Source organism: Sardina pilchardus, chromosome 15 (assembly GCF_963854185.1).
Source record: "Sardina pilchardus chromosome 15, fSarPil1.1, whole genome shotgun sequence".
Taxonomy (NCBI): Eukaryota; Metazoa; Chordata; class Actinopteri; order Clupeiformes; family Clupeidae; genus Sardina; species Sardina pilchardus.
The window spans coordinates 30,803,530-30,827,838 of NC_085008.1; the positions used below are offsets into that span (position 1 = coordinate 30,803,530).

The following is a 24,309-nucleotide window of genomic DNA, read 5'->3' on the forward strand; positions in this document are numbered from 1 at the left end:
CCTCACTTTTCTCCACAATATGCTGCAATTCATTTTCATTAAACATTGCATGATGATCTCTAAGACCTTCCAAGACTTCAACCTAAAACAATATTAAAAGTGGCTAACGGTTTTATAAAATTCCATTTCCTGGTTCTAATAGGCTACCTGGTTATAGGCCTATCCAAAATCCACATAAACATTATTTCAACTATTTCAAATATTTCTAACTGAACAAGAACATATAGGCCTAATAAACCTTTCGCTGAAATTGCATGCACTTATAGGCCTACAGGCTGTAATTTTCGCATTTGGGTCATTCCATGTCAAATCAGACAAAATCAAGTGGTTGTAGGATAACACCACTGACAGATTGTTCTCAGACTTTTTAAAACATAGCCTATTTGAAAAAAGAAAGAAAAAATACTTTTTCACTAATGAAACATAGCATTCCCAAACTTAGGTTAGGCTAAAAGAAAACGTGTTCTCATTAGCTTCAGTGGAATATGGGCAAATAGCTACATGAGGCAATAGGCCTAATTAATGCGGCTGCACCTCAGCCGCTTCTTCGTGCGCCTCAGCCTACGGGGCGGTTCCGCTCCCTCCACAATTGCAGCATTTAACCCTCGTACTATGACACTTGTCATTGTGTTCCTCCCCCTCACACATGCATGCACATTCACTACTTAAGATGACAGGCTATTTAAAGAAGCCAGGTATATGGCTCCACTAGCGCCGTCATCAGCTGACTATAAAGACTCTGATAATGACACAAAACGACACAGAAAATCTCAGATTGATTTAAGACACAATAGCCTTAAACATCTCCGAACAGACTAAACTTAATTCATAGGTGACTTCATCACAAAATAAAGATAATTTAATCGAAATACATCTCCCACAAGTCTGACTTGGTATTGAGGAGTTGTTTGCACATGCGCAGACCATGTATCCTCTTCCCTAGCACAATGGAAAAGAAGCTAAGATGGGGGAGTCTCCCTTTACATGAAAATTAATTATCTGGGCTCAAAGTTGGAAATGCCTTTGACATTTTATTTGTCGAAAGAAATGAGGGATGGAATATTATCCTAGAAACTCATATCGCGAAATATTTATCGTGTGTTTGTAAGGGAGATTTGGAAAAGAGGTCTCGAGAGTGACAGAAGAGAGCTGTTTATTTTTTGGGGGGTCTTCGACCGAGACTGCGAAAAAGAAGAGAAGAGGAAATTTGGACAAGGGAAACAAGACAGCCTCTCTTTCCAGACGGCAAAGGGCTACGGTTGCCCGAACTCCGACTAACCGACAGACATGGCTCATCTCGACATTCGGAACCAGGTAATCCGCTGTGCTTATCCGTCAACCTCCGTGTTCAATAACGTTAGTCTGAGAGAACTGAGGCTTAACATTACAGTTAGCTAACGGTGGCTAGCTATGGGGGCAGTCGCGGTCATGTAAACGTCAATTGTGCAAAAACTGTATAACGTTATTACGAAAATTGCTAGCTGAATAAATGGCAGCGTTTTGTATACATTAGTCTTTGATGTGGACGCGAGCGTTTCCATCAGTAGCCTACCATGTCTCGTCATTTGTCTGTGATGCAAACAACCAAAAGTAGCCGAACGTCAGTCTATCATATTGTTGTGTAAATAGCTAACGATAGTATGAATAGCAAATACTATTATTGTCATTTTCATACTCGCCCTCAGTATGCATAGCTAGTCATTTCTTAACGCCATGACAAACTGGCTGAGTTGTCACCCAACAGTTCTGAGATATGCTTCTTAGGACAGGATTGCGTTAGCCATGCTACGCTCCGTTATAACTCCGATGTAGTCACAGAACAGGCTGTGCCTATGTGCTTCTGTCAATGGCACTGTAATGACATTCTGTTTATGTCTCACATCTACTAACAGTAAAGCAAACAAGTAAGTTATCAGTGTCAAGAAGGATATTCTGTCTTGCAATACCACATGGTTAATCTTGGTTTGGTTATGACAGTGATTTATTTATGTGTGAAACCATCAATGTCATCATACATATGGCAGTAATAGCCTACCACACAATAAACCAAATAATCGTCATGCATTTGAGAGTAATAGCCTACCATATGACCTTCAAAATTATTGTTTTTAATTTTGTGTCGTCAGAATATGCTGGATGGCATAGCCTACATTTCAGTGTGTGGCACTAGGTAGAAATTATGAAGTAACGTTAGATTTGTTGTCATCTCAATTTGTTACTTGGAAGTTGATGGTCTAAAAGTAGGCTACAGCTTGTAATCACAGTATACTGTAATTTTAGTATAATTCGGAGTCCTGCTGCATTGACACTGTCATCTGTGTGTGTGTGTGTGTGTGTGTGTGTGTGTGTGTGTGTCATAATTGCATAAGGTATACTCCCTGTAATTGCACTGTAAGCAGTTGTCAGCTGTGTATCATGTTATCTTATCACCAGCAAGAATGAATCAGACAAGGCACAAAGCTTAGTGGAAATAAATGAGATCTTAAGTGGTAATTGGAAAGTTTGTTTCAACTGTTAGTAATCAGTAACTTTTTTACTCGTAAGTGAAAAGCTTCCCTGTTAACTAGGTCCATGACCATAAGACACGTCATACCACCTCATCCACTGGCCTGCGGCTTAACTCCTCATTTATGTCATTTGTATGTTGTCAGTACTCTGAGTGGTGCGTGGCCACTCACTGTAGGATATTTAGACTTAGTTTCAGGAAGGAGGATGCGGCTCCTCTGGTAGCCTCCAGGTACAAGTGTCTTATCTGCCTTACTGGACTTTGAAACTCTGAGATGAACTGGGCCTCCCCAAGAGGAAGTTGAGAAGTCTGACTGGATGGATTTCTTGTGTTTGCCCACGTTCTGCTCTGATTGTTTCACCCTTGACACTCTTGACACTTCTCACGCCTGGTAAGGCAGATGCAAAGCCATTTTAAGAGAGCACTTGGAGCTCTCAACTGTAGCAGATCCTCTCTGGCATGAAGCAGTTATTGCTACCTAAAAATGGCAAAGTTTGGCCACCACACATCTGAAGAATTGCATTTTGTATTGCGATGTTTTGAAGTGTGTCCCAATCCACCTGTTAACCGTGTCTCTCTTTCTCTATGTTTCGACTTTGAACTGATATTTCATTAATTCAGTTAAATGAACCCTTGAAGCTCAACCATTATTGTTAATAACGATACAAACTTATGAAGCACTATGCATTGGTGATCGTATTTTCTTTATGCTTATCAGACAATTCAGGGCCCAGTGTAACCCTGACTAGACGAGTAATGAGAGGAGTAAGGAAAACAAGAGATGGACACTTAAGGGTGAGATTAAATGAACCGGAGATGCAATAGAAAATAAAATAAGCAATTTCCCATAATATGAAGACCTCCACCTTTGGATTAGCATAAGTGAAGTGGAATCTTTCGTTACTGTTCCTCGTACATGTGTTGCCTAGTAACTGCTAGTTGCCATTCTGAAAGGTGGAAGATCACGTATGGTAGGACTGCCCACTCCTTGTCTTGGAGTGCTTACTTCTCATGTTACCCAGCTTCCTTTGTGGCAAACCCTTTGGGGCATAGATCAAGTTAAGGCAGCAAATTTGCTGAAGTGACTGGATAAATACAATGGTGACAGTCACAGAGCACTGAACTGAATGTCTGACTTTGACATCCGACATGTTTTGATAGATGAGTTTTAATCAAGTTTTAAGCAGTTTTGTAGACCTACGTGTTGGAGAATGTATCGTGCAACTACATTTGCGGCTCAATATGTTTTGGCATTAGGTCTGTTTGGACATTCAGTTCTCAGTCACACCTTGATTAGACGAAGCATTAAAGGTATCAGAGATAGCTGGGGCTGCATTTCACTGTGCTACTTGTAGAAGGAGCAAGGACTGTGTCCAGCTGTCAGTGAATTGCAGCAGTCTTTTCTGGTGAATAATCCTCATTGTCCATGAAGTACGTTAGGTGTTATATGAGATAGACTTGTGTATTTGTACATATTCTTATATTCTTAATATTTTTTTCCCCAGAACTCGCGTCTGGATCCAGAGGAGTACTTCACTAAGCTGGAGCGGATTGGTAAGGGCTCCTTCGGCGAGGTCTACAAAGGCATCAACAACCGCACCAAGGAAGTGGTAGCCATCAAGATCATTGACCTGGAGGAGGCAGAGGACGAGATTGAAGACATCCAGCAGGAGATCACTGTCCTCAGCCAGTGTGACAGCCCCTTTGTGACCAAATACTTTGGCTCCTATCTAAAGGTAGTCATGGATAAAATAGTGTGGTGTCTGTTCAGAGGCATTTCATTTCTAATAACAAGCTATTCTCATCTACTCAAATTGGGATGGGAATCTGACAGGATTAAAAAAAAATTAATAATATTCAGATTATGTGTTTTCCATTGTACAGGGTACAAAGTTATGGATTATCATGGAGTACCTGGGTGGAGGCTCTGCTTTGGATTTGGTAAGTTGGTTATGGATTTCAGGATTTACCTGAAATAGAGCTCACTGATGTCTCTCAGTGGACATTTTGGCAAAAGCTTATAGGGCCAGATGTGGGTAATAATACATGTATTACATGCACACCTGAATGATTGTTGATTTTGCTTGTTTTGTTTGGATGTGAAAGCTCTGAGCCTGTCTCTTTCTTTTCTGGTAATAGCTGAAGCCTGGACCTCTAGAGGAAGCCTACATTTCTACCATCATACGAGAGATCCTCAAAGGACTGGATTACTTACATTCAGAGAGGAAGATCCATCGTGACATTAAAGGTCTCGATCAATAAACCCCCAAGTCTCCCCAAAAACACATCAATATTTTATACTAATCTCTGCTCCCCCTCTCATATTAGCTTCCAAGCTACTGAGCAAGTCAATAGTATCCATTAAGTTCAAATGGCCATAATTGAATTCTCTCTCAACAAGCCTCAGCAACATGCAACCATTCCATAAATTAAGAGAACTCGGCTGACACTGATGAATGAGAGTAGGGATGAAGATGTTTGTTCTTGTTTTTTTTCTTCTACGAGCTGCAGTGTCCTTGTTGGTGCTGATGCCAACTTCTCTCTCTGCCCTCACCAGCTGCCAACGTGTTACTGTCGGAACATGGCGAGGTCAAGCTTGCTGATTTTGGGGTAGCGGGCCAGTTGACGGACACACAGATCAAAAGGAACACGTTTGTGGGCACGCCTTTCTGGATGGCACCTGAGGTCATCAAACAGTCGGCATATGACTTCAAGGTATCACCTGGTCCAGCTGTCTTTCACTCTTGTGGGCCATTGACTGGGGCTGCATGATCATGGCAAAAATCATAACCACAATTATTTTGGTCAGTGTTGAGATCATGATTATTTAACACAATTACTTGCAAAAGAATTGTTGTATCTTGATCATGTTGTTTTCATGATTGTTGGAAGTCAATTGAAATTAGATTTTGATAATTGCCCAACCCTACCATTGGCTCATAACTCATAGCCATAACAAAAGTTATCAGATGATTTCTGATAACTCCATATTATGAAACATGATCTAGTCTGATATTATGGAAACAGATGGATGGATAAATATTAAGCTTCTTTTCTAGGCGGACATTTGGTCTCTTGGAATCACAGCCATCGAGCTAGCAAAAGGGGAGCCTCCAAATTCAGACTTGCACCCCATGAGGGTCCTCTTCCTTATCCCCAAAAATAACCCCCCCACCCTGGAAGGGACCTACAGCAAGCCCTTCAAGGACTTTGTCGAAGCCTGTCTAAACAAGGACCCCAGATTTGTAAGTCTCAAGTCTCAACGCCCACTGGCGGCGTCTAATGTGTGTCAAGTGATGCCAAAGTTTAAAACTCCATTACTTTTAACGCAGCAAAGCCCACAGGTAGTTTCGAAATCTCTTGAGCATCAAATCCATAGACACGAATGTCGCCGCCAGTAGGTGTTGGCCTTAACATGCATTTATGAGCTTTGCACAGCCAAGTGTAATTGACATTCAAACGGCTTGTTCTTACCTATCTCCACCTGTGATTCATTTGTTAATGTTCTGCAGAGGCCAACAGCCAAAGAGTTATTGAAGCACAAGTTCATCACACGCTACACCAAGAAGACGTCCTTCTTGGCAGAGCTCATTGATAGGTACCGTCGGTGGAAGTCGGAGGGACACGGAGACGAGTCAAGTTCAGATGATTCAGACATGTACGTTACCTCCCTCCTCGTTAGTTACATTCTAGGAATATCAGAGACTGTTTGTGTATTAAAATGAATTGTACATTTCAAATCCAAAGATTGCTTGATAGGCCATTATATGAGCCGTTGAAAAAGGTTAATTTACCCAGAAGAACCTACACATGGACAGGTTACCAACGCTGGAGGCCCACATTACAGTGCTTTCAAAAACAAAAAAAATGTAAGAAAAGGCACTTTGAACTTTGAAACTGATGTTTTGTTTATCTTTAACACAACAAGCTCTAATTACTGCTAATGTTCTAGTCGAGATGGGGAGAGGCTAACATCTGAAATAGGACAGACCTGAATTTGACCTTTGTTGCCAATATCACTGACCCACATGAGATCGGTGGCGAGATAAGCACACAGCATAGTGTCCCCTGTAAAGAAATGATGTAGTCAGGGATCCAGATCCCGATTTTTACTGCAGCAATAAAACAATAAATTCCTCTAACGAGTGACGAAAAGGCAGGGTGTAGCACAGATTGCGACATAACATACAGAAAGTGAGGAGATTTCCTCATGGCCAAGACCAGAGTGCACTAGTGCCATCACTGAGAGCTCACCTTGTCCCTGTCCCTGTGTGTGACTCAGGGACGGCGAGGGAGATGACGGTGAACAGTGTCCCATGTGGACATTCCCCACGGTACGGCCCAGCTCGATGAACAAGTTACAGAGAGGCCTCAATCACCCCGATGCAAAGGTAAACCCATCAGGCATACTGAACATGCCACACAGTGTCTGGTCGGTTGGGATAAGCCTGGTATAATAATACTTAAGTTAATGTCACACGTGCACCGGCAGGCCACACTATACTGTAGGTGGCTATGACAAGCTATTGTTGGAAGCATACCTGGCTCCTGATGGATTATGGCATTGTTAAATAGCTGTCACAGCTAAAATATTGACATTGACTTTGTAAATATGCATTTCAATAGATGTCGTCATAATGCAAATCCCTGCTAGAGGACACAATGCATAACAATGTAAGGCATTGTATTGTAAGTGACTGAGGTGTTGGGTGTTCCTGTGCCGCAGATGGGAGACGCAGTGAAGAGACAGCCCAAGTCCCCCTCCCTGACTGCTCTGATCGTCCCCATATTCAGAGAGGTAAAAGCACCTGGCAGATCTACCCACAGGCTTTAGCTCATTGTAATCCAGAGATGGCATTAGACAGTAGATGGATTAAACATGAAATGTATTTGAAAATGCAACAGAGAGGAAAAAATGACAACTCTAATATTTGTTTTCATATGTGTGTAGACGTTAGGTTCGAAAGGACAACCCACAGCTTTGCCTGTCCATCCTATAGCCTACTGTACTTTCTTAATGGATGGACGTGTTCCAATCAGGTTAAGGAAGAGGATGCTCTTAAGTCATCATGCCATTTTTACCTGTCTTTAATCTATGAAATAGTGTATTAGTTCAATAGTCGACTGGTCTGAAGTTCCTAACACAGGGCAGTAGAGAATATCTTTGGCTGCATCTTGAAGTATTGAAGTTCTAGATGTTTTCAGTCAGTTTTTATTCTGAACATGGATGAGTTATGTTTCAGCTCAGATGTTATGGACGCAGTTGGGGATGTGTTGCTTGCACAATCAACAGCCTGTTCAGGCATGTAAGGGAGCATTTTGCCAGGGCCCTGAGGCCTCGTTGACTCGGTCCAGATTTGTTTGTGCCGTTGACGGGCCTCTGAAGGCTTATTAAGGGAAAGGGTCTTGGCTGTGAGAGTGTGGACAAATGTTGACGGACGGGCATGTGTGTGTGTGTGTGTGTGTGTGCGTGTGCGTGTGCGTGTGTGTGTGTGTGCAGCTGAAGGAGAAGCGCCGGTCGGGCGGTGGCAGCGTGGGCGCCCTGGAGGAGCTGGAGAACGCTTTCAACCTGGCCGAGGAGTCGTGCCCGGGCATCTCGGACCGCATGCTCACCCACATGATGGACAGAATGCGCAGGTGAGCGCAGTTTAGATAAATACAGCCAAACAATATTTATTTTCTTATTGTTCACATGGTTCACAGTATAGATATATAATATACTGCCATCATGGGTTATTATTTCTGAACAATTTGGGGGGAAATATCTAATTGCGCTTTTTCAGACATATTCAGTATTGGCGTTGCAATTTGATTTGGCATTTAAGTCAAGATTCACAGTATAATATATTGAAAACATAGGATGAAGTATTACCCAATAGGATAATATCAGCATATGAACTGCTCTATCTACTAATCTAAGGACAAAAATGAGAATATGCAAATGACTTGCAAATAGCTAAGATGGCCTACTTCTGATTAGAGCACGGTGCCTCTGATTGATAATCTTGACAATTAAAAAAGATATTGATGGTACATTTTGGAGCCACAGATAAATTAAGACCCAGTCAAGCAACGGTAGGGAAAAAAACAGTTTTATTTACAGTGATGCACATCAAGAGAGAGACAGCATGCCTTCACATAAAGATCCACCAGCTGCTCCAACTAAACACAGTGTAAACTAAACCCAGCGAATAGTCATGACTTAAGTATCCTTCCAGGTTGCCGAGAGATAGTGTTGGTCATCCCATCTTACATGGGCCGCACTGAATCAGACCCTGATTAATACAATTTAGCAATCCAGAGCAGATAACTACTGATATAGTCATACAAAGATATATGATACAATGTTGGCACCTTAAATAAAATGTAAAAACTTCACATCTGAGTTGCTCCGGTGAACCCCTTTTTCTTTCATACAAAGATATACTCAGGAACACAATGAAAAAAAAAGCAGTCATATTATACGTGGAATACGTGCACATTTAAAGAGTTGTGTTGTGTTTTAGTACAATTATTTGTTCTCTGGAACAAAGATGACATGATGCAGCATGTTAGAAGATTCTTTCATCCAAAGGGCTTTGAACAGCTGTGAAGGCATATGTTTGTCATCTTGGAAAGTGAACTTGTGCGCTTAGTCATCTTTCTGTGTTGATTTGTGAAGTCTTGTCAAAGGACCTCAGTGTAGGTGGCAAAGTATAGGAATGAATGATCAGTGCAGTTTATTGGGAGACTACATAAAGGAGTAAATTGTACGGAGGTAAAGGATGCTGAACTAGTTTAAAACAGCTTTAACAAGCCAATTAAAAGGATGGTCTGAATTTTATTGACATTTGAACTTAAAGGGATATTCCGCCATTTGTGGAAATACGCTAATTTCCCACCTTCCCTCGAGCAAAACAATCGATATTTACCTTGTTCCCGTTCATCCAGCCATTCTGTGAGTCTGGCGATACAACTTTTAGCTTCAGCCTAGCATAGATCATTGAATCGGATTAGACCATTAGCTTCTCGCCTGCTAGCTTAATGTTTAAAAGTGACTAATATTTCTGGTAATTTTCCCATTTAAAACGTGTGTCCTCTCAAGTTAGAAAGTGCAATAAGACCAACTGAAAATGAACCCTGCCGTTTTTCTAGGCTGATTTGACATGGAACTACATTCTCATCTGGCGTAATAATCAAGGCAACTTGCAGCTACTGGCACTACTACTGCTTGATGTCTATGGGGACTATTTTCAGATGCTGCGTACGATATCACTGCGCCTATGGTACGTTTGCAAGTTGCCTTGATTATTACGCCAGATGAGAGTGTAGTTCCATGTCAAATCAGCCTAGAAAAACGCCAGGTTTCATTTTCAGTTGGTCTTATTGCACTTTCTAACTTGAGAGGAGACACGTTTTAAATGGGAAAATTACCAGAAATATTAGTCACTTTTAAACATGAAGCTAGCAGGCGAGAAGCTAATGGTCTAATCCGATTCAATGATCTATGCTAGGCTGAAGCTAAAAGTTGTATCGCCAGACTCACGGAATGGCTGGATGAACGGGAACAAGGTAAATATCGATTGTTTTGCTCGAGGGGAGGTGGAAAATGAGCGTATTTCCAAAAATGGCGGAATATCCCTTTAATAGCCAGGCATTGTTTGAGGCACTTTGGTGTGCTTTCAAGTAAGTGAAACAGTATTTTTAAAGCACTCACAGACCCACCTACAGTAAGACTCTTAAAGAGCAATTCACTCATTGTGACAAAATGTGCAATAAATTGCAGACTGTAAACTGTAGAACTTTGTTTTGAACTTGGAGGATAATTTGACTCCTGAGTATGTAAGTTTTTGTTGTCAATATAATGGCCTGCACTCTACTTGAATGAAAGTTATGTACTTGTTCCAGTCTTCTTGAGGGACTCCCATGGAGAGGATGCGTTTTTCACCGTGTGTCCCTCCTGTCTCCTTTCCAGGTTTTCACTCAACGGGAACACCGCCCCCTCCTCACGATGAGACTCTGCAGCTGCCATCCTTTCTTTTTTTCTCCCATCCCCTCTCCTCATCTTCCTCTCCTGGGAGAAGGCCATATGGACAACGCCCTCCCCCCCCCCCCATCCCTCTATTATTCTCCTCTTTCTCTGTCCCACCCTGCCCATCCATCATCAAACCAACCAACCATTCAACCAACGCCACACATCAGATTTTAATTAGAGCTTACAATGACAGATTTTTTTTTTATTTTATCATTTTCTTTATAGAATAATGAATGTTAAAAGTAAAAATAAAAAGCTCTGTATTGCAAAAAGAGGGAAGAAAACAGCTGTCGTAAACAGTGATCCATGTATATATACCATGTCGTAAACATTAAACCGCACGGATGTGTTAAATCAAGAAACCTTTTTTTAATTTGTTTGTTCCTTCATGAGACATGTCAAACAGTGAGAGTAATTTATTATATAATAACCTTTTCCTGTGGTGAACTCTGCAATGAAACAAGCACAAGGAAAGCAGTTACCAGTTTTGGACTTTATTTTGTTATCCTTTCAATGCAATAACACGGTCATGACTACATGCAAGGTGTTCAGGAGTAGCAGGACTCCGGCAACATGCTACATAATAAATAGAAAGTAACATAGTGTACAACAAGGATGTGGGGAGAGGCAGGGGTATGGGACTTTGACGGAGAGATGATCCGTCAAGCCAAGCCCAATTGGGGGAGATGGCATGCCCATCTTCACCTTTACCGGATCATTTGACAGACTTGTGGCTTTCGCCTTTAGGAAACAAACTGTGTAAGTTCTCCAAACAAACAAAGAGAAACTAATCAGACGACAATGGGCTTGGAGACGCCTCCTCCCCCCTGTTTTTCCACATGGGCCTTATTCGTGTGATGTGAGGCAGCGAGCAGAAAGGGTTAACGGGAAAAGGGGATCAAATGAAATGCAGGGGTTTTGCCCCTCCTCTGCCAGTGAGGGAGAGCCAAGAGATTCCAGTCCTCAATACAAAATGTACAAAACAAAGAGAGCCCCTGCCCCTCTCAGTGCACTTTAGGACTACAGGGGGCCCTGTGGTACCAGGATCTAAAGCATTCCCTCGTTTGCACACATACACACACACACACACACACACACTCTCACACTCTCTCTCGCGCGCTCTCTCTAATGCCCGCTGAAGATGCAGGACAGTCAGACCTACAGTGACCAGTACCATTATGCACAGGGTTAAATATATATATAAATTTCAGCCAATAAAGAAGGCTAAGCTTCACTTTCAAACACTGCCATACTGCTGAATATACAAAATATACTGAAACTGATTGACCATCACCTACATAAAACCTTTTTGACCAAGACTAAAATGGGTTCAGTCTGGTTTTTCCTTTCTGGAAGAAAAAGCTAAATAAAATTAAGACGTAAACCTGTTTGTATCCCAGCGTGGACAGGCTGACCACACCAAAAGTAACGCCTCAAAGTAATAGGAAATGTGGCTTCGCTCGAGTCCATATACCAAGGCAGGACATTACGAGAGACAAATGGAGAGAACCGAAATGACAAAGACTGGCTTCAAAACAGTTACTGAAATAGCTTAAATGCATCAGGGATGAAGAAACACAAGTGAATACTGTTATTACAGTGCCCCTGGAGGCACTCAGGAATATTGCTAGACAGCCTCCTAATGCTTAAACCATTCAACTTCGTACCCCAATAATACAATTAACCCATCGTCACTAGGATTACACAGCTCCAATCATAAGTATTACAATGCCCCTGTGTTAAAATATGTCAGACAGATGATACATGAATGTGTTAAGTATCTAAATAATATATAAAAACACATTCCATCAATATCCCTTTAATTCCACATCAAGAGGTGGGCCCAAACAGTAACAGTTAACAAGTTAAACATATCAAAACCTTTCCCCTAAAATATTTTCTCATTTTGACTTTGGAAAGCAATGACAGAAATATTGCCAAGTTGTAAAGATCACCATATTTCACACATCACAACAGTTCATAACAGAAGGTGTGCAAAGGTGTCAGGTGTTCAGAGTGTCAAGGAACACAGAGCACCATTGGTGACTTGCCACAATTGCCTCTGGTCTGGAGCTGGCTCATACACTTTCTGAGGTCTTACAGAGAGCACCGTAGACTTCTTTTTCAAGCTCTAAGGAGATGAGAGACTGTACACTTTCAGGCATCTTTATCAACATGCCAAACTAGCCTTGAGTTCCATTGCCCAGTCTTGCATCTAGTTCTGGACCAAGTCGTCTTTCTAGTGCCTTCTATGCTCTGTTCCCTGACCGACAATCAGACACCCACTGTACTATCTGGGTGTATCAACCCAGCCACAGAACACCTTCATAGGTGTCCCTTCCATCATTTCACTTCACAGTCCCCTTCAAGTGTCCCTTTGTGCCAAGTCCTTCATCTCCCCAGCGAGTACCTTTGTATCCACACTATACCTGGCTCTGCTCGAGCAAGCTGCTCACATCTAGATGGTAATAAAAAGGTAAAAGGTAAAATTAATACAGCCACCACTGCTTAAAGCAACTGCTAATTCCCCCTCTAACAATGAGCATGACAATAAAAGAGGCTCAACATCCAAGGACATTCTAATCCTTGTTCAAGAAACAACTGTCCTTAAAAACCCTTTGTACAGCCACAGAGATACCCCAATTGGATCTCTGCTTGAGATTAGCGAACACTGACAAACAACAAAACATGGATCAGTTGGCTGCCTATTTATTAATTAATCTCAATTTAATGTTAAGTCTTTGGATATGTTGAAACCTTCCTAATAGCTTTTAAAGGTCAACTGACTTATCCTCTTTAGCAGAAACTCAGAGGCAGTACTTCTCATGGAAGTGGGAAACCAGGACAGTGACTGCCACCTCACAGCCAGATTCCTGGACTGTACCAGAATGGTTAACGGGTTATGATCGAGACGAAGGTCAAGACGAGATCAAAGACAAGAGGAAGACATACAGATGGAGAATGTGAAAGGAAAACGTTCTGCCGGTTTCGTGTAGTCCACTCCTCTCCCAATTCCTGTGCTCCTAAGCCTACCCCTCACATCAATCAATAGTAAATTAACAAAAAAAAGCCATAAGTAGGAGCAGGAAAATAACCAATAATCATAAACAACAACAACAACAACAACAACAACAGGTTCTCCAGGGAGTCTGCGAGGCCCAGCCCCCAGCTCCAGAAGCTCAGCTCCAGTCTGCTCTGCTTAGTTCCCGTTCATCTCTGTGGGGCCCTTGGGGATCAGGAGGCTCATCCTGCCCGTGGAACTGGCCGCACTCTTGATCACCTCCATCCACCTTCACAAGACAGAATGGGGGGAAATAAGGGGTCAGGCATAGTCCACCTTCCCAAGAAAGATGAAACTGTGCAAGTGATGCAAGGGTGTGTTGTCTGGTGTGATGCAAGGGTGTATTTGTCTGCGCTGCCTGTGTAAGTCCTCTTGGCTGTAACTGTTAAGTCAGATAAAGACCTGCAGCCGTTAAGTCTTAAAGAATCAGGTAGGATCATTATATTTCCTTCATAACTGGTGGTGCTATGTATTTTTCAGAATTTCGTGATGCAATTTGAAAATCAGTCACACCACCTGGAAGTGTTTTGCCTGTTCCCCCCTAGGTGTCCTCCTTCCCTATTCCCAAACTGGGAAGACACAGAATGCCTGGGCTCACGGTGACCTCATTAATCACAATTAGCTAGTGTGAATGATCAGATAGATGTGTGCAGAAGAGGTCCCTTTACCTTTCAAAAGTGTATTCGCTCTCTGCCCGGAAAAAGTAGACGTGGGACTTGAACTGCAGCTTGAAGACATACTCTTTGTGGATGCTGTCAGTCTCCCCAGGGGTGCTGACTGTGTAACCTAGCAACGGGAGACTGGCCAGTGGGAAGTCATCCTGGATTTTCAGAGAGAGAACCTTACATAAGTGACAGCATTATACAAATGGACTGAATGATTTTTGTGTATTTTTCTCTAAAGGTACTACAGACATGAAAACAATCATCTTATACTGACATGCTTTGACAAGTCTATTCCAGACTATGCATTGTGTCAACCCTGTCAGTTTACTGTCTGTGACAAAATTAATTGTATGTACTGGTGGAAGTTCTATAACTACTCCGCAATGAAATCTAGTCATATTTGAATTCATTTCTGGCTAAATAGAGACAATACCTGGTGTGTCTTATAAAAGAAGAGGCAAAAGTTGGTGAACACCACCCAAAGCTTCTGCCATCCATTGCTGTTCTTGAATTTCCTCAAGAGGTAGCCAGAGAGCTGGTTCTGAACATTTGAGAAGGAAGAAAAAAAGAGTAGGAAGAGGGATGTCAAGATTTCTTGAAAAAGTCTGGTATGTATTTTGAATAAAAAAAAATTCTGGATTATTCTGGGGGCTGGAAAATTTGATCAGAGCTGTAATTTGTGTTACATGTGACAATTTACAGTAATTTAACTGTGTGGATTGTTGATTGGAATATGTCTGCCCAGGACTTCAAGTGCAGGAACTTTTAGTCTGAGTAATCCAAACACATTTTGGGCAATTTATGGACAAATTAGGCTTAAATTCATGCCCTACTGCACAATGATAAATACAATTGTACGAAGGGAGATGCCAATTCCATTAGGTATCAAGTCTAATCCACACTTTCTGAATTTCTGAATTTATGTTCCACATATTCGGTCATCAAATAAATTCCTGGTGTAAAAATGTAATCCTCAGTGTGTTTTATCACCAGGGAAAGCGCAGTACTAGTAATGACTGGCGTCAGTGGTGTAAGACTGGGGTCAGACTAGGTCATCTCTAGGCCATGACTTCTCAGTTCCTTGGCAGTTCAATGGTTTGGGCATCTCTCCCATCTGTTCCACCTCTACTGTTTGAGCTCACCAGATGTTACAGTCCTCTTCATTATCGTAAGGAGATGTTATGTCTCAAAAATGCAGGTCTCAATGCATGTCAATTAGCTAAACAACACTGCACCAAATCAAGTAGTCAAATCTGATGAGCTCAAGCAGGTGTCAGCATGCCCATAAACCAAGGAATGGCTGAAGGTCTCTGGGAGCAAGAGAGAGAAACTCTGATCTAGGCCGCAGAGTTTGGCGGCGGGTTGAATCGGACCCCAGCGGTACCTGGGTCATGCGCAGGTAATCGTTGAGCGAGAGGTTCTGGTTGCGGTACCAGCACACGTGAGTGATGGTGTTGGGTCTCTGGCCCTGCCCCAAGAGGTAGCGAGGGGGGAGCTCTGGAGAGACGGCCGGAGAGCTGAAGACTGAGACGGGCGGAGAAGGACAGGGAGGAGAGGGGACACAGCGAGACGAGCAGAGAGAAGGAGATAGATGGTGAAGTGTGTGTGTGGGGGGGTGGGGGTGGGGGGGGGGGGGGGGTGAGAGAGAGTCAGACGACCAAGACAGTAGCAGGCAGGTGTGGACATGGAGGCAAACAGCAACAGTGAAACCAAGAAAGAGAGAGAGAGAGGGAGAGCGAAAGAGAAGGTTGTGGGGTGGCGAGGGTGGATTGAGCCAGGACAAGACAGGGAAGGAGAGAAGAGAAAAGGTGTGTTAGCACATCAACATGCAGATTCCAATGAAGTGAAGAGAGGAAAAGGCAGTTAGACATGGACATCCCCCCCTCCCAGTGAAGGTAGATGAAGAGAGAAGCCCCCTCGATCTCCCAAAACAAACACACCCCACCCTTCCCTCTTCACCTCCTTCCACACTACTAGACTACACAGACACAGAGGTGCCTGATCTACCCACACCAAACCACAGGACTCGAGTGGAGGAAGTGAGGCGATGCTGAAAAGTGAAAGACAGTGAGTTAGTGTGGACTGCAGTGGAGAGTGGAGACAGAGGTGAGCCATAGGAGCAGAGTGGAGGACCAGGAGGAGCTGGAGGGAAGGAGAGGAGGATGACGAGACGGGCACACCAAGGACGTCTGACCGCCGGCATGCACCATGACGCACCCACCCACCCACGCGCACACACACACACACACACACACACACACACACACACACACACACACACACACACACACACACACCGCACACTGCTGGGTGACCCGTTCAACTCTTACGAGGCAGACACGCACCAGCCTGTGGAACTGAGGGGTAACGTGGACCACTGACCAGCTCTGATTGTGACTTTGGTCCTATTTCGATGGAAGGCAGTGGAAGGATTTCAGATTTACTGGACATGTCTGTATAATGTATGCCTGTATAGTATAGTATGATGATGATGCCCTGGTGCAAGTAAAGTCAGCATGTGTGCAGTGGAGCTGCAATGTAGCGGTCTGTTTGTGCACTGGTCAGAAGAGGACGGGGGAGGGCAGGGAGGGGTACCTCCACGGCCAGGCTGTGGTCAGACATGGACACGCTGGTGTTGCGATGCCAGCACACGTGCATGGTGGTGTTGGCACGGTGGTGGGTCTGCTTATCCAGAGAGCTATGGGAGGAGTTCATGTCATCCTCCGACTCCTGCTCCAGAGACACCTCGTCGGATGACCCTGTCAGGGAGGAGGGGGGTGGGGGGGGGGGGGGGGGGGGGGTAGGGTGGGTAAGGTCAGGAGAGGACATCAGGAGACAGGACGCTGCGACGGGAGACAGCTGCTTCCCGGGGAAAAACCAGAGGAGTCCGTACAGCGCTCCCAAGTTCCGGACTTAGTGCTGAGCTGAAGAATGAGCTTTGTGGTACACTTGTGTTATTCATTCCATATTTCTATAAATCACCCACCCATCCATACATAAAGCAAAGGGTTAGGAGGTTCGTAAGCCCACACCTTTAACAATGGACTGTGGCAGTAACAGCACATTTCTCATTTCCTTGCTACTTCTACATGTTACATCAATGCAAAACTCAACTTCAAAGCAAAACCCAATTGAACCCAATCAAAAAAGAACAACTAAGACATCTACAGAATATTTCATATAAGCCTCTTTATGTGATGTCCTTTTAAATGTGCATCCTGCTAAATTATCTGAATCATCACTTACTGTTAGAGCGATCCGATAGGCCAGACTCCAGGAAGAGGTCTGACTTCTCCTGAGATTTCTTAGCCATGTCGATCGCCATGTTCAGGTCCTCAATCCACTTGTTCATCTCCACTTTGGAACTAAAGTCACGGACATTGAAAACATTTTTTAAAAATTGTTTACTGGAGTGGCGACAATGGACACACAGACTTTTCTCACCCTGAGATGACCGAGTGTTTTCATATTAAGTCCTGTAGGGGTATTTTTGCGGTCACTGTTGTGTTCACTCTCTATTCACTAACTATGTGTGAGGGGAGTTTCAAGGCTGAAAGCAACGTCATGCACAACCTTGTGTGCATGTGACTATGACGCAAGTTAGTCCATGTAGGGAGGTGCTGTGTGTATACCATCATGGGTGTGCGATGGAAGCTGCTCTACCGCATACATGTGCTATGTACACTCACAGGTGTGTGCCATATGTTTGCTATGGGTGCCAGCGTTCGTGTGTGTGTGTGTGTGTGTGTGTGTGTGATGTAGGTGAGGGGTGAGGATGTCTCACCTGGCTGCCACCACGATGGTCCTCTGGGCAGAGTAGATGGTGAAGCAGTGGGGCACGGACCACTCGTTCTCACTCTCCTCAACCTGCGCAGAGCACACACACTGGTCAGACAGCTGTGTGTGGAAAAGATAGGGAGAGAGGGAGGTGGTGTGTGTGTGTGTGTGTGTGTGTGTGTGTGTGTGTGTTTCAACCAGACGCTGTGTGTGAGAAAAACAGGGAGTGAGGGAGTTGGTGTGTGTGTGTGTGTGTGTGTGAGAGACTATTAGAGAGCTGTTGCATCTCATCTGTATGCATGTGAATGTAACAGTATCCAATATTAAGAAATAAAAAAACACGTGTGTGTGTGTGTGTGTGTCTGTGTCTGTGTGCGCGTGCACACACTAGACAGACAGAAACGTGGTCATACAGTATGCATGTCAGAATGAATGTATATTTTCATCAGAGAGAGAGAGAGAGAGAGAGACACCGAGACATGACAGGAGGCGCCCCGTCTCTCCCCTACAGTGCACTGTGCAGGACTACACTTGGGGCTGCGCTGCCCCTAGGGCTGGGGAGCAGAAGCACAGGGGAAAAAGTGAGTGAGTGAGTGAGTGAGGCGGAGCAGATTACAGGGAGGCCTGCCAGTGTGCTCTAATAGGGCATCTATATTTGGCGCGCTAAACCAACATGTGGTCCACCCCCCCCCCCCACTCCCTCCCTCCTCCTGTCCGAAGCCTCCACGTCAGCCCTCTCATCCAGCCTAACGACCGACTGAGTTTAGAGCCGTCTACTAAAGCCAGGGAGGAGAGAGAGAGAGAGAGAGAGAGAGAGAGTGAGAGAGAGAGAGAGAGAAGTAGCAAGGAAGAGAGGAATAGTGATAACAAAAAGGAATAAATACAGATAAATAACATTGGAAGCCTAAGGTTGAGAGAGAGAGAGAGAGAGAGAGAGAGAGAGAGAGAGAGAAAAGAAGAGAGAGATGGACTGAGAGAGTCTGAGGTTCTGGAGGCAGGAGAGGCTGGCGGGGACAGTGACAGTGGTGTGTTCATTCATGGGGGGGGGGGGGGGTCTGCAAAAGGGGTCTGGGTTGGTTGAACTGTAGCTACTCACCGGCGCATCCAACACAATGAGCTGCGTTGGGGGTTGAAGGAGAGACACCACCATTAGGAGACCAGGGGGCCAGCAGGGGGCGCCCTCTCCAACAAACACACTCACTCCAGTGCCAACACACCACTCCACACACACACGCGCACACAATACACAACACACACACACACTCCAGTGCCAACACACCACTCCACACACACACGCGCACACAATACACAACACACACACACACACACACTCCAGTGCCAACACACCACTCCAAACACACACGCGCACATACACACACACACGCTTACACAATACACAATACACAATACACACACACACACACACATACACACACACACACACTCCAGTGCCAACACACCACTCCACACACAACCACACACCAATATGCTTACACAACACACGCCCACACACACACACACACACACACACACACACACACACACACGCAACTCTACCATTTACTTCCCAGGGCAAAGCCTTGATATCACCCCTAACATCTGTGGGCGCCCCTAACTAGCACATGTGCGTAATGATATTTTCACTTCCATTAACAATAAATGAGCAGCAAAACTGGGAAACGTTCCTAAGCGGCTGGAGGTTATGGGGAGACATGTTTGGTGTGGGCACAGCAACACCTTTCTCCCCCGCTGTGTAGGGCTTAGCACACATTTAGCCCTTGACATATTTGGGAACGAGGAAGACATACTATACACACACAGCCATACTGCAGACATGACATAATGCATGTGGTTTATACTGGGCTGGAGATCGTCAGCTTTTTTTTTTACTCACAATCATGCCATGCAGAGGCAGCTGGCCGTGCACTTTGAACTGGTTGGTGGCCGTCACCCCTTTACTGGTGTACAGGAGCATGTCGGAGAACTGCAGGAGGAGAGAAATGAAGCCACAGTGAACAACAGGCTAATAGGACTCACTACTTGAATCAAGCTGACAGCTGGGGAAATATTCAAATACAATTACATGACACACGCATGTTTACAGACTAAGTATATGCATTGCATTGTAAACATAATATCACTATCAAGAATATCAACGATATGTAAAAAAAGGAGACAAAATTGATATTGTTGATTGATCATACCAGGAAGAACATCCTCTGTTGCAGGCCTTTCTTCGTGAGCTTGTACAGACACCCCTCACGAATGAACTCCTGTGAAAGACAGCAATGAGCGGGCCTTGATTAGTCAATGTAGCCATACAGCTAAGCACACACATAGTGTGTGAATCCAACAAATGTTTGGTGTGTGATGAGATGACTGACACCAATAGAGGATCACCACCCTTTCCTATCTCAGTCTGTGGTAATCCTTCACAAATCAACACTTCCGTTTGACATAATATGTGATGACAGTTACAATAATTAGTTAACGGGTCATTCTTCTTTAGCCGTGTGGTGTCATTTACCCTGCCAGGGGCTGTGAGATTCTCAATGCCGATCAGGTCTCTCTGCAGCTCTGTGAGCTTCTGGAAGTTCTCCAGCCGGATGAGACTGCTCTGGAGCTGGGCTGCGATCTCAGCCACGTCCTTCAACGCTTCTGCAGACAGGAAAAAACACACACATACACACACTTAAATACAGATGCTGACACAGGCAGGCTCAGACTTGCATACGTATGCCTAAATACAGGCTCAAGACTTCATACAGAAATGCATGCACACTCAAACTGACATTTGCACATACACTCTTACAGACCGACACACACACACACACACAGCCAAATTAGAGCCTGCCTTCATGTCTGGTGTTAATTACTGTACCAATATTAGGACAAGCTGTTACCTTTCCACAGGATCAACACCTCTCAGAACCCCATTAACACACATGCAACACCTTCTCACATTCCACCCCAACCCAATACACCACCAACTACAGTATTCAACTATCCACAACCCTGTGTAACTATCCAGACATTTAGCTCAGGAGAGGGGACTGACGGGTCGACCCCCGACCAGACCCTTATAGGTCCAAATAGATCTCTGAAGTTTGCCTATAAAAAAGCTACCATCTTTGCCCATATAAGGAGATCCAGTGTCCTATTCCTATGGGAAAATAACATGGGGATTTTGAATTATCGCACCTGTTAAACTCACATGGACAAAAAGAATCGAAAATACAGACATTTTGCTCTACACATTTTTGCCCTCTGCCTTCGAGTCGATACTGTGATCTTTGGTGCTTTAAGACCGCACTTTGATTTTTGCTACCCCAGAGCTAACTTGCAATTGAACTTTCCATTGGAAGTTAGCTTCAATTAACACCCGGATCTCCTTATATGGGCAAATATGGCAGCTTAGAATCCTTTTTATAGGCGAAACGTCAGAGGTCTACATGTCAGTGCACGCCGCCCGACCCCTCCAGCCGGCCGGTCCCCTCTCTCTCTCTCTCTCTCTCACCCTTGCAGTCGTCGTGGTCGCGGTGCTCGGGCGTGTAGTGCTTGCACAGGCGCTCCAGGATGAGCTTGTAGTGCATGAGGCGCTGGATGGGCTTGAGCAGGAAGGTGTTGAGCGGCAGGTAGCACACCTTCTGCAGCTCAAACTCCTTGTAGACCGTCTCCAGCTTCTTCAGACGCTTGGTGGCCTTCTCCAGCTCCGTAAGCACCTCGTCGTGCTTCTGCAGGTAGCTGGTGAACTCCTGGGAGGACAAATATCATCATCAGCTCAACAGGTCAGTGTCACTGACAACATGGCATACATACAGTCATTTCCTGTGTTTTAGCCACATTGTGTATATGCTGCAGGACACTGTTTTATGCAAGTTAAAAGAAACAAAACCATATTAATACCATATTAACTGCCCCTGTGTATCAACCTTGTGGCTGAAGAAAATCATTGTATCAAGCTACCCCTTATAACTGAGAAATGACACTAGTAGCTTTTACAAAGGTAATGGTGCCACAGTGAGGCATGTGGAATAGAAAACAGTGCAGGAGGGTGGCTGATCAAATCGGAACATTTGTGGCAAAAATATGTTAAGATAAGATAAGATAAGATGACATAATGTAACTGACATCCAGTTAACAACTGGTCTAGAGCTATGGGGTTCTGCAAAATAGTGAGACTTCATTTCTAGGCTTTTCATACAGATGTTAGGCATGCAAAATCAAGTCATGTTTTATCGGCAAAGATTCGCAAATAAAACAAATGGATTACATGGACACAAATGTGACACGCATGCATGCGTGTGCGCACGCGCACACACACACACACACACACACACACACACAACAAAACAAAACAAACGCTTCTTTAGCCTCACCTTCAATGCACTCATGTTCCTCAGCATGACATCCCCGATTCTCTGGTAGTCGCCCTTCACGTGTGCGTTCGAGCGCCCTTCCCTGTGAACACAGAACACAGTCAAGACCAGAAGCACATCGCCGCTCAACTCTACTCAGACACTTTGATTTGATAGTGAGTGTCCAGTTCAGATGTACTTAAGCCATCTGGGATTCCTGCAACTAGTGAAGTGCATGGCTTTTAGTGCGTATAGGCGTATTGGTTGAAACAGACACTGACCAGAGAGCCAGCCTCTGGTCGATCTCCTTGAGGAAGCCCCGGTGGAACTCGTAGATGGGGTCGATGTTGGAGAAGAGCAGAGTCATGAGGCCCTCAGGCATGGCGTTCTCTTTGATCACAGCACTGCGGAACCACTGGGAGGGGAGGGGCACACCAGGCCATATGGCAGACATAAACATACTGGAGATAAACACGCTCGCATGGAGACACAGACACAACAGAGCATATAGATCACATCCTAGCAACTGTGAAACACACACACACACACTCACACACTCACACACTCACACACTCTCACACTCTCACACACTCTCACACACTCTCACACACTCTCACACACTCTCTCACACTCTCTCACACTCTCACACTCTCACACACTCTCTCACACTCTCACACTCTCACACTCTCACACTCTCACACTCTCACACTCTCACACTCTCACACTCTCACACTCTCACACTCTCACACTCTCACACTCTCACACTCTCACACTCTCACACTCACACACTCACACACTCTCACTCACACTCACACTCACACTCACACACACACACGGACACAGTCTTGTATGCACTCCACACATAGCTGAAGATGCTTATCAGACAGCCAAACTCACCACAGTGATGACCTCCAGGTCTTTTAGATAGGTCCTCTCTGTGGTCAGAATCTCTTTGGCAATGAAGTAGGCCTTATCAGTGGGAAATCTCTGTGGAGGACACACATAAGGATCAGCATAATCTGATGCCATGCATGCATGCGCAGTACACACACACACACACACACACACACACACAAAGACAAACATGAAGCCAAAAAGATAAGGCTGCAATAACGTGCAAGACATGATGGTATGTGTGGCTTTGTGACTGGATTACCTATGGACTATTGTACCTCAGGACAAACCAAGAGGACCTTTCATTGGGAGGAGTACCTATTTGCCCTAATCAAGCACATAAAGGTCTACTACGTGGAAGAAAGTCACTGCTTATGCCATATGCTTTACTCTCCCTAGGTAAACAAAGATAAACAAAATGACGTGTGGAAAGAATGAATGAAGTCTCCCACACCAAAGCCAACACGACAGCCAGCCAATCACCACAGAGACGCCACAACCCCGCACACCTGAGATCCCCAAAATGTTCTGATTGGCTAAGACCTGTGAGAGGTCAAAGGTCACAAGCGACAAAGCAGTATTAGAGCGGCAGAGGAGCGGCATGCGAGGATGGCATGCGAGAGCGGCTGTACCTTCCTCCTGCCCTCATCGTCCTCGTCTAGCCTGGCACTGCCCACCTCGCTTAGGATGGGGCTCTGCAGGGGCGAGGGCGCCTGACCGGGCAGACTCAGCGTGGACATCTGGAAGGAGGGCGACATGCAGAGGGGACCCTTGGGGCTGAAGGGCGAGAGCAGGGGGCTGTCCATGGTGGAGGAATCTGTGGGGAGAGAGAGAGGGGGAGGTAACATATTAGCTTGGGAAAAAAAAGAAAAAAGGCAGCATATCATGCCTTAGTCATGACCAAATCCATGCTCCAAATCCCAAAGCCTAAAATGGCAATAATTAAAACAAAGTGTTTTGGTGTTTTTAATCAATCAAAACAATGAGCACTTCTCTTCCAAGTAAGGCTCTATTTAAAAATGAAACATACGGCT

At 44.6% G+C, this 24,309-nt stretch overlaps 2 protein-coding genes across 5 annotated transcripts in view; one reads left to right on the top strand and one right to left on the bottom strand.

Annotated features, from left to right (window-relative positions):
• Positions 1 to 934: 934 nt before the first annotated feature.
• stk25a (serine/threonine kinase 25a) lies at positions 935 to 10,882 on the top strand. The gene is made up of 11 exons (XM_062556321.1): positions 935 to 1,314; positions 4,012 to 4,242; positions 4,391 to 4,447; positions 4,646 to 4,754; positions 5,064 to 5,221; positions 5,566 to 5,751; positions 6,019 to 6,164; positions 6,789 to 6,897; positions 7,233 to 7,304; positions 8,007 to 8,143; positions 10,461 to 10,882. Exons 1-11 carry the CDS (start codon positions 1,288 to 1,290, stop codon positions 10,498 to 10,500), a joined length of 1,272 nt encoding a protein of 423 aa, XP_062412305.1. The 5' UTR covers positions 935 to 1,287; the 3' UTR covers positions 10,501 to 10,882.
• Positions 10,883 to 10,998: 116 nt separating this feature from the next.
• The window catches only part of farp2 (FERM, RhoGEF and pleckstrin domain protein 2), a 45,952-nt gene continuing 32,641 nt past the window's right edge, over positions 10,999 to 24,309 (bottom strand). The window contains exons 14-28 of one of the 4 annotated variants that reach the window (XM_062557101.1): positions 23,953 to 24,092; positions 23,279 to 23,368; positions 22,663 to 22,796; positions 22,403 to 22,484; positions 21,541 to 21,778; positions 20,551 to 20,681; positions 20,228 to 20,296; positions 19,918 to 20,007; positions 19,120 to 19,140; positions 18,031 to 18,113; positions 17,493 to 17,611; positions 16,842 to 17,005; positions 14,680 to 14,787; positions 14,250 to 14,401; positions 10,999 to 13,810 (exon numbers count right to left, since the gene is read on the bottom strand). In XM_062557101.1, the coding sequence (XP_062413085.1) occupies positions 13,720 to 13,810; positions 14,250 to 14,401; positions 14,680 to 14,787; positions 16,842 to 17,005; positions 17,493 to 17,611; positions 18,031 to 18,113; positions 19,120 to 19,140; positions 19,918 to 20,007; positions 20,228 to 20,296; positions 20,551 to 20,681; positions 21,541 to 21,778; positions 22,403 to 22,484; positions 22,663 to 22,796; positions 23,279 to 23,368; positions 23,953 to 24,092 (1,712 nt within the window). In that variant the 3' untranslated portion in view covers positions 10,999 to 13,719. Of the gene's footprint in view, positions 13,811 to 14,249; positions 14,402 to 14,679; positions 14,788 to 15,630; positions 15,771 to 16,841; positions 17,006 to 17,492; positions 17,612 to 18,030; positions 18,114 to 19,119; positions 19,141 to 19,917; positions 20,008 to 20,227; positions 20,297 to 20,550; positions 20,682 to 21,540; positions 21,779 to 22,402; positions 22,485 to 22,662; positions 22,797 to 23,278; positions 23,369 to 23,907; positions 24,093 to 24,309 lie in introns of all 4 variants that reach the window. The other 3 variants (XM_062557100.1, XM_062557098.1, XM_062557099.1) reach the window with 3 other exon arrangements.

What these genes read in the sequence shown, in the direction of transcription:
- stk25a (XM_062556321.1), top strand. Translation starts at nt 1,288, where the DNA reads ATGGCTCATCTCGACATTCGGAACCAG. An exon ending in TAAACAAGGACCCCAGATTT is followed by an intron (nt 5,752 to 6,018) that starts GTAAGTCTCAAG and finishes AATGTTCTGCAG; the next exon opens with AGGCCAACAGCCAAAGAGTT. An exon ending in AGTTCAGATGATTCAGACAT is followed by an intron (nt 6,165 to 6,788) that starts GTACGTTACCTC and finishes TGTGTGACTCAG; the next exon opens with GGACGGCGAGGGAGATGACG.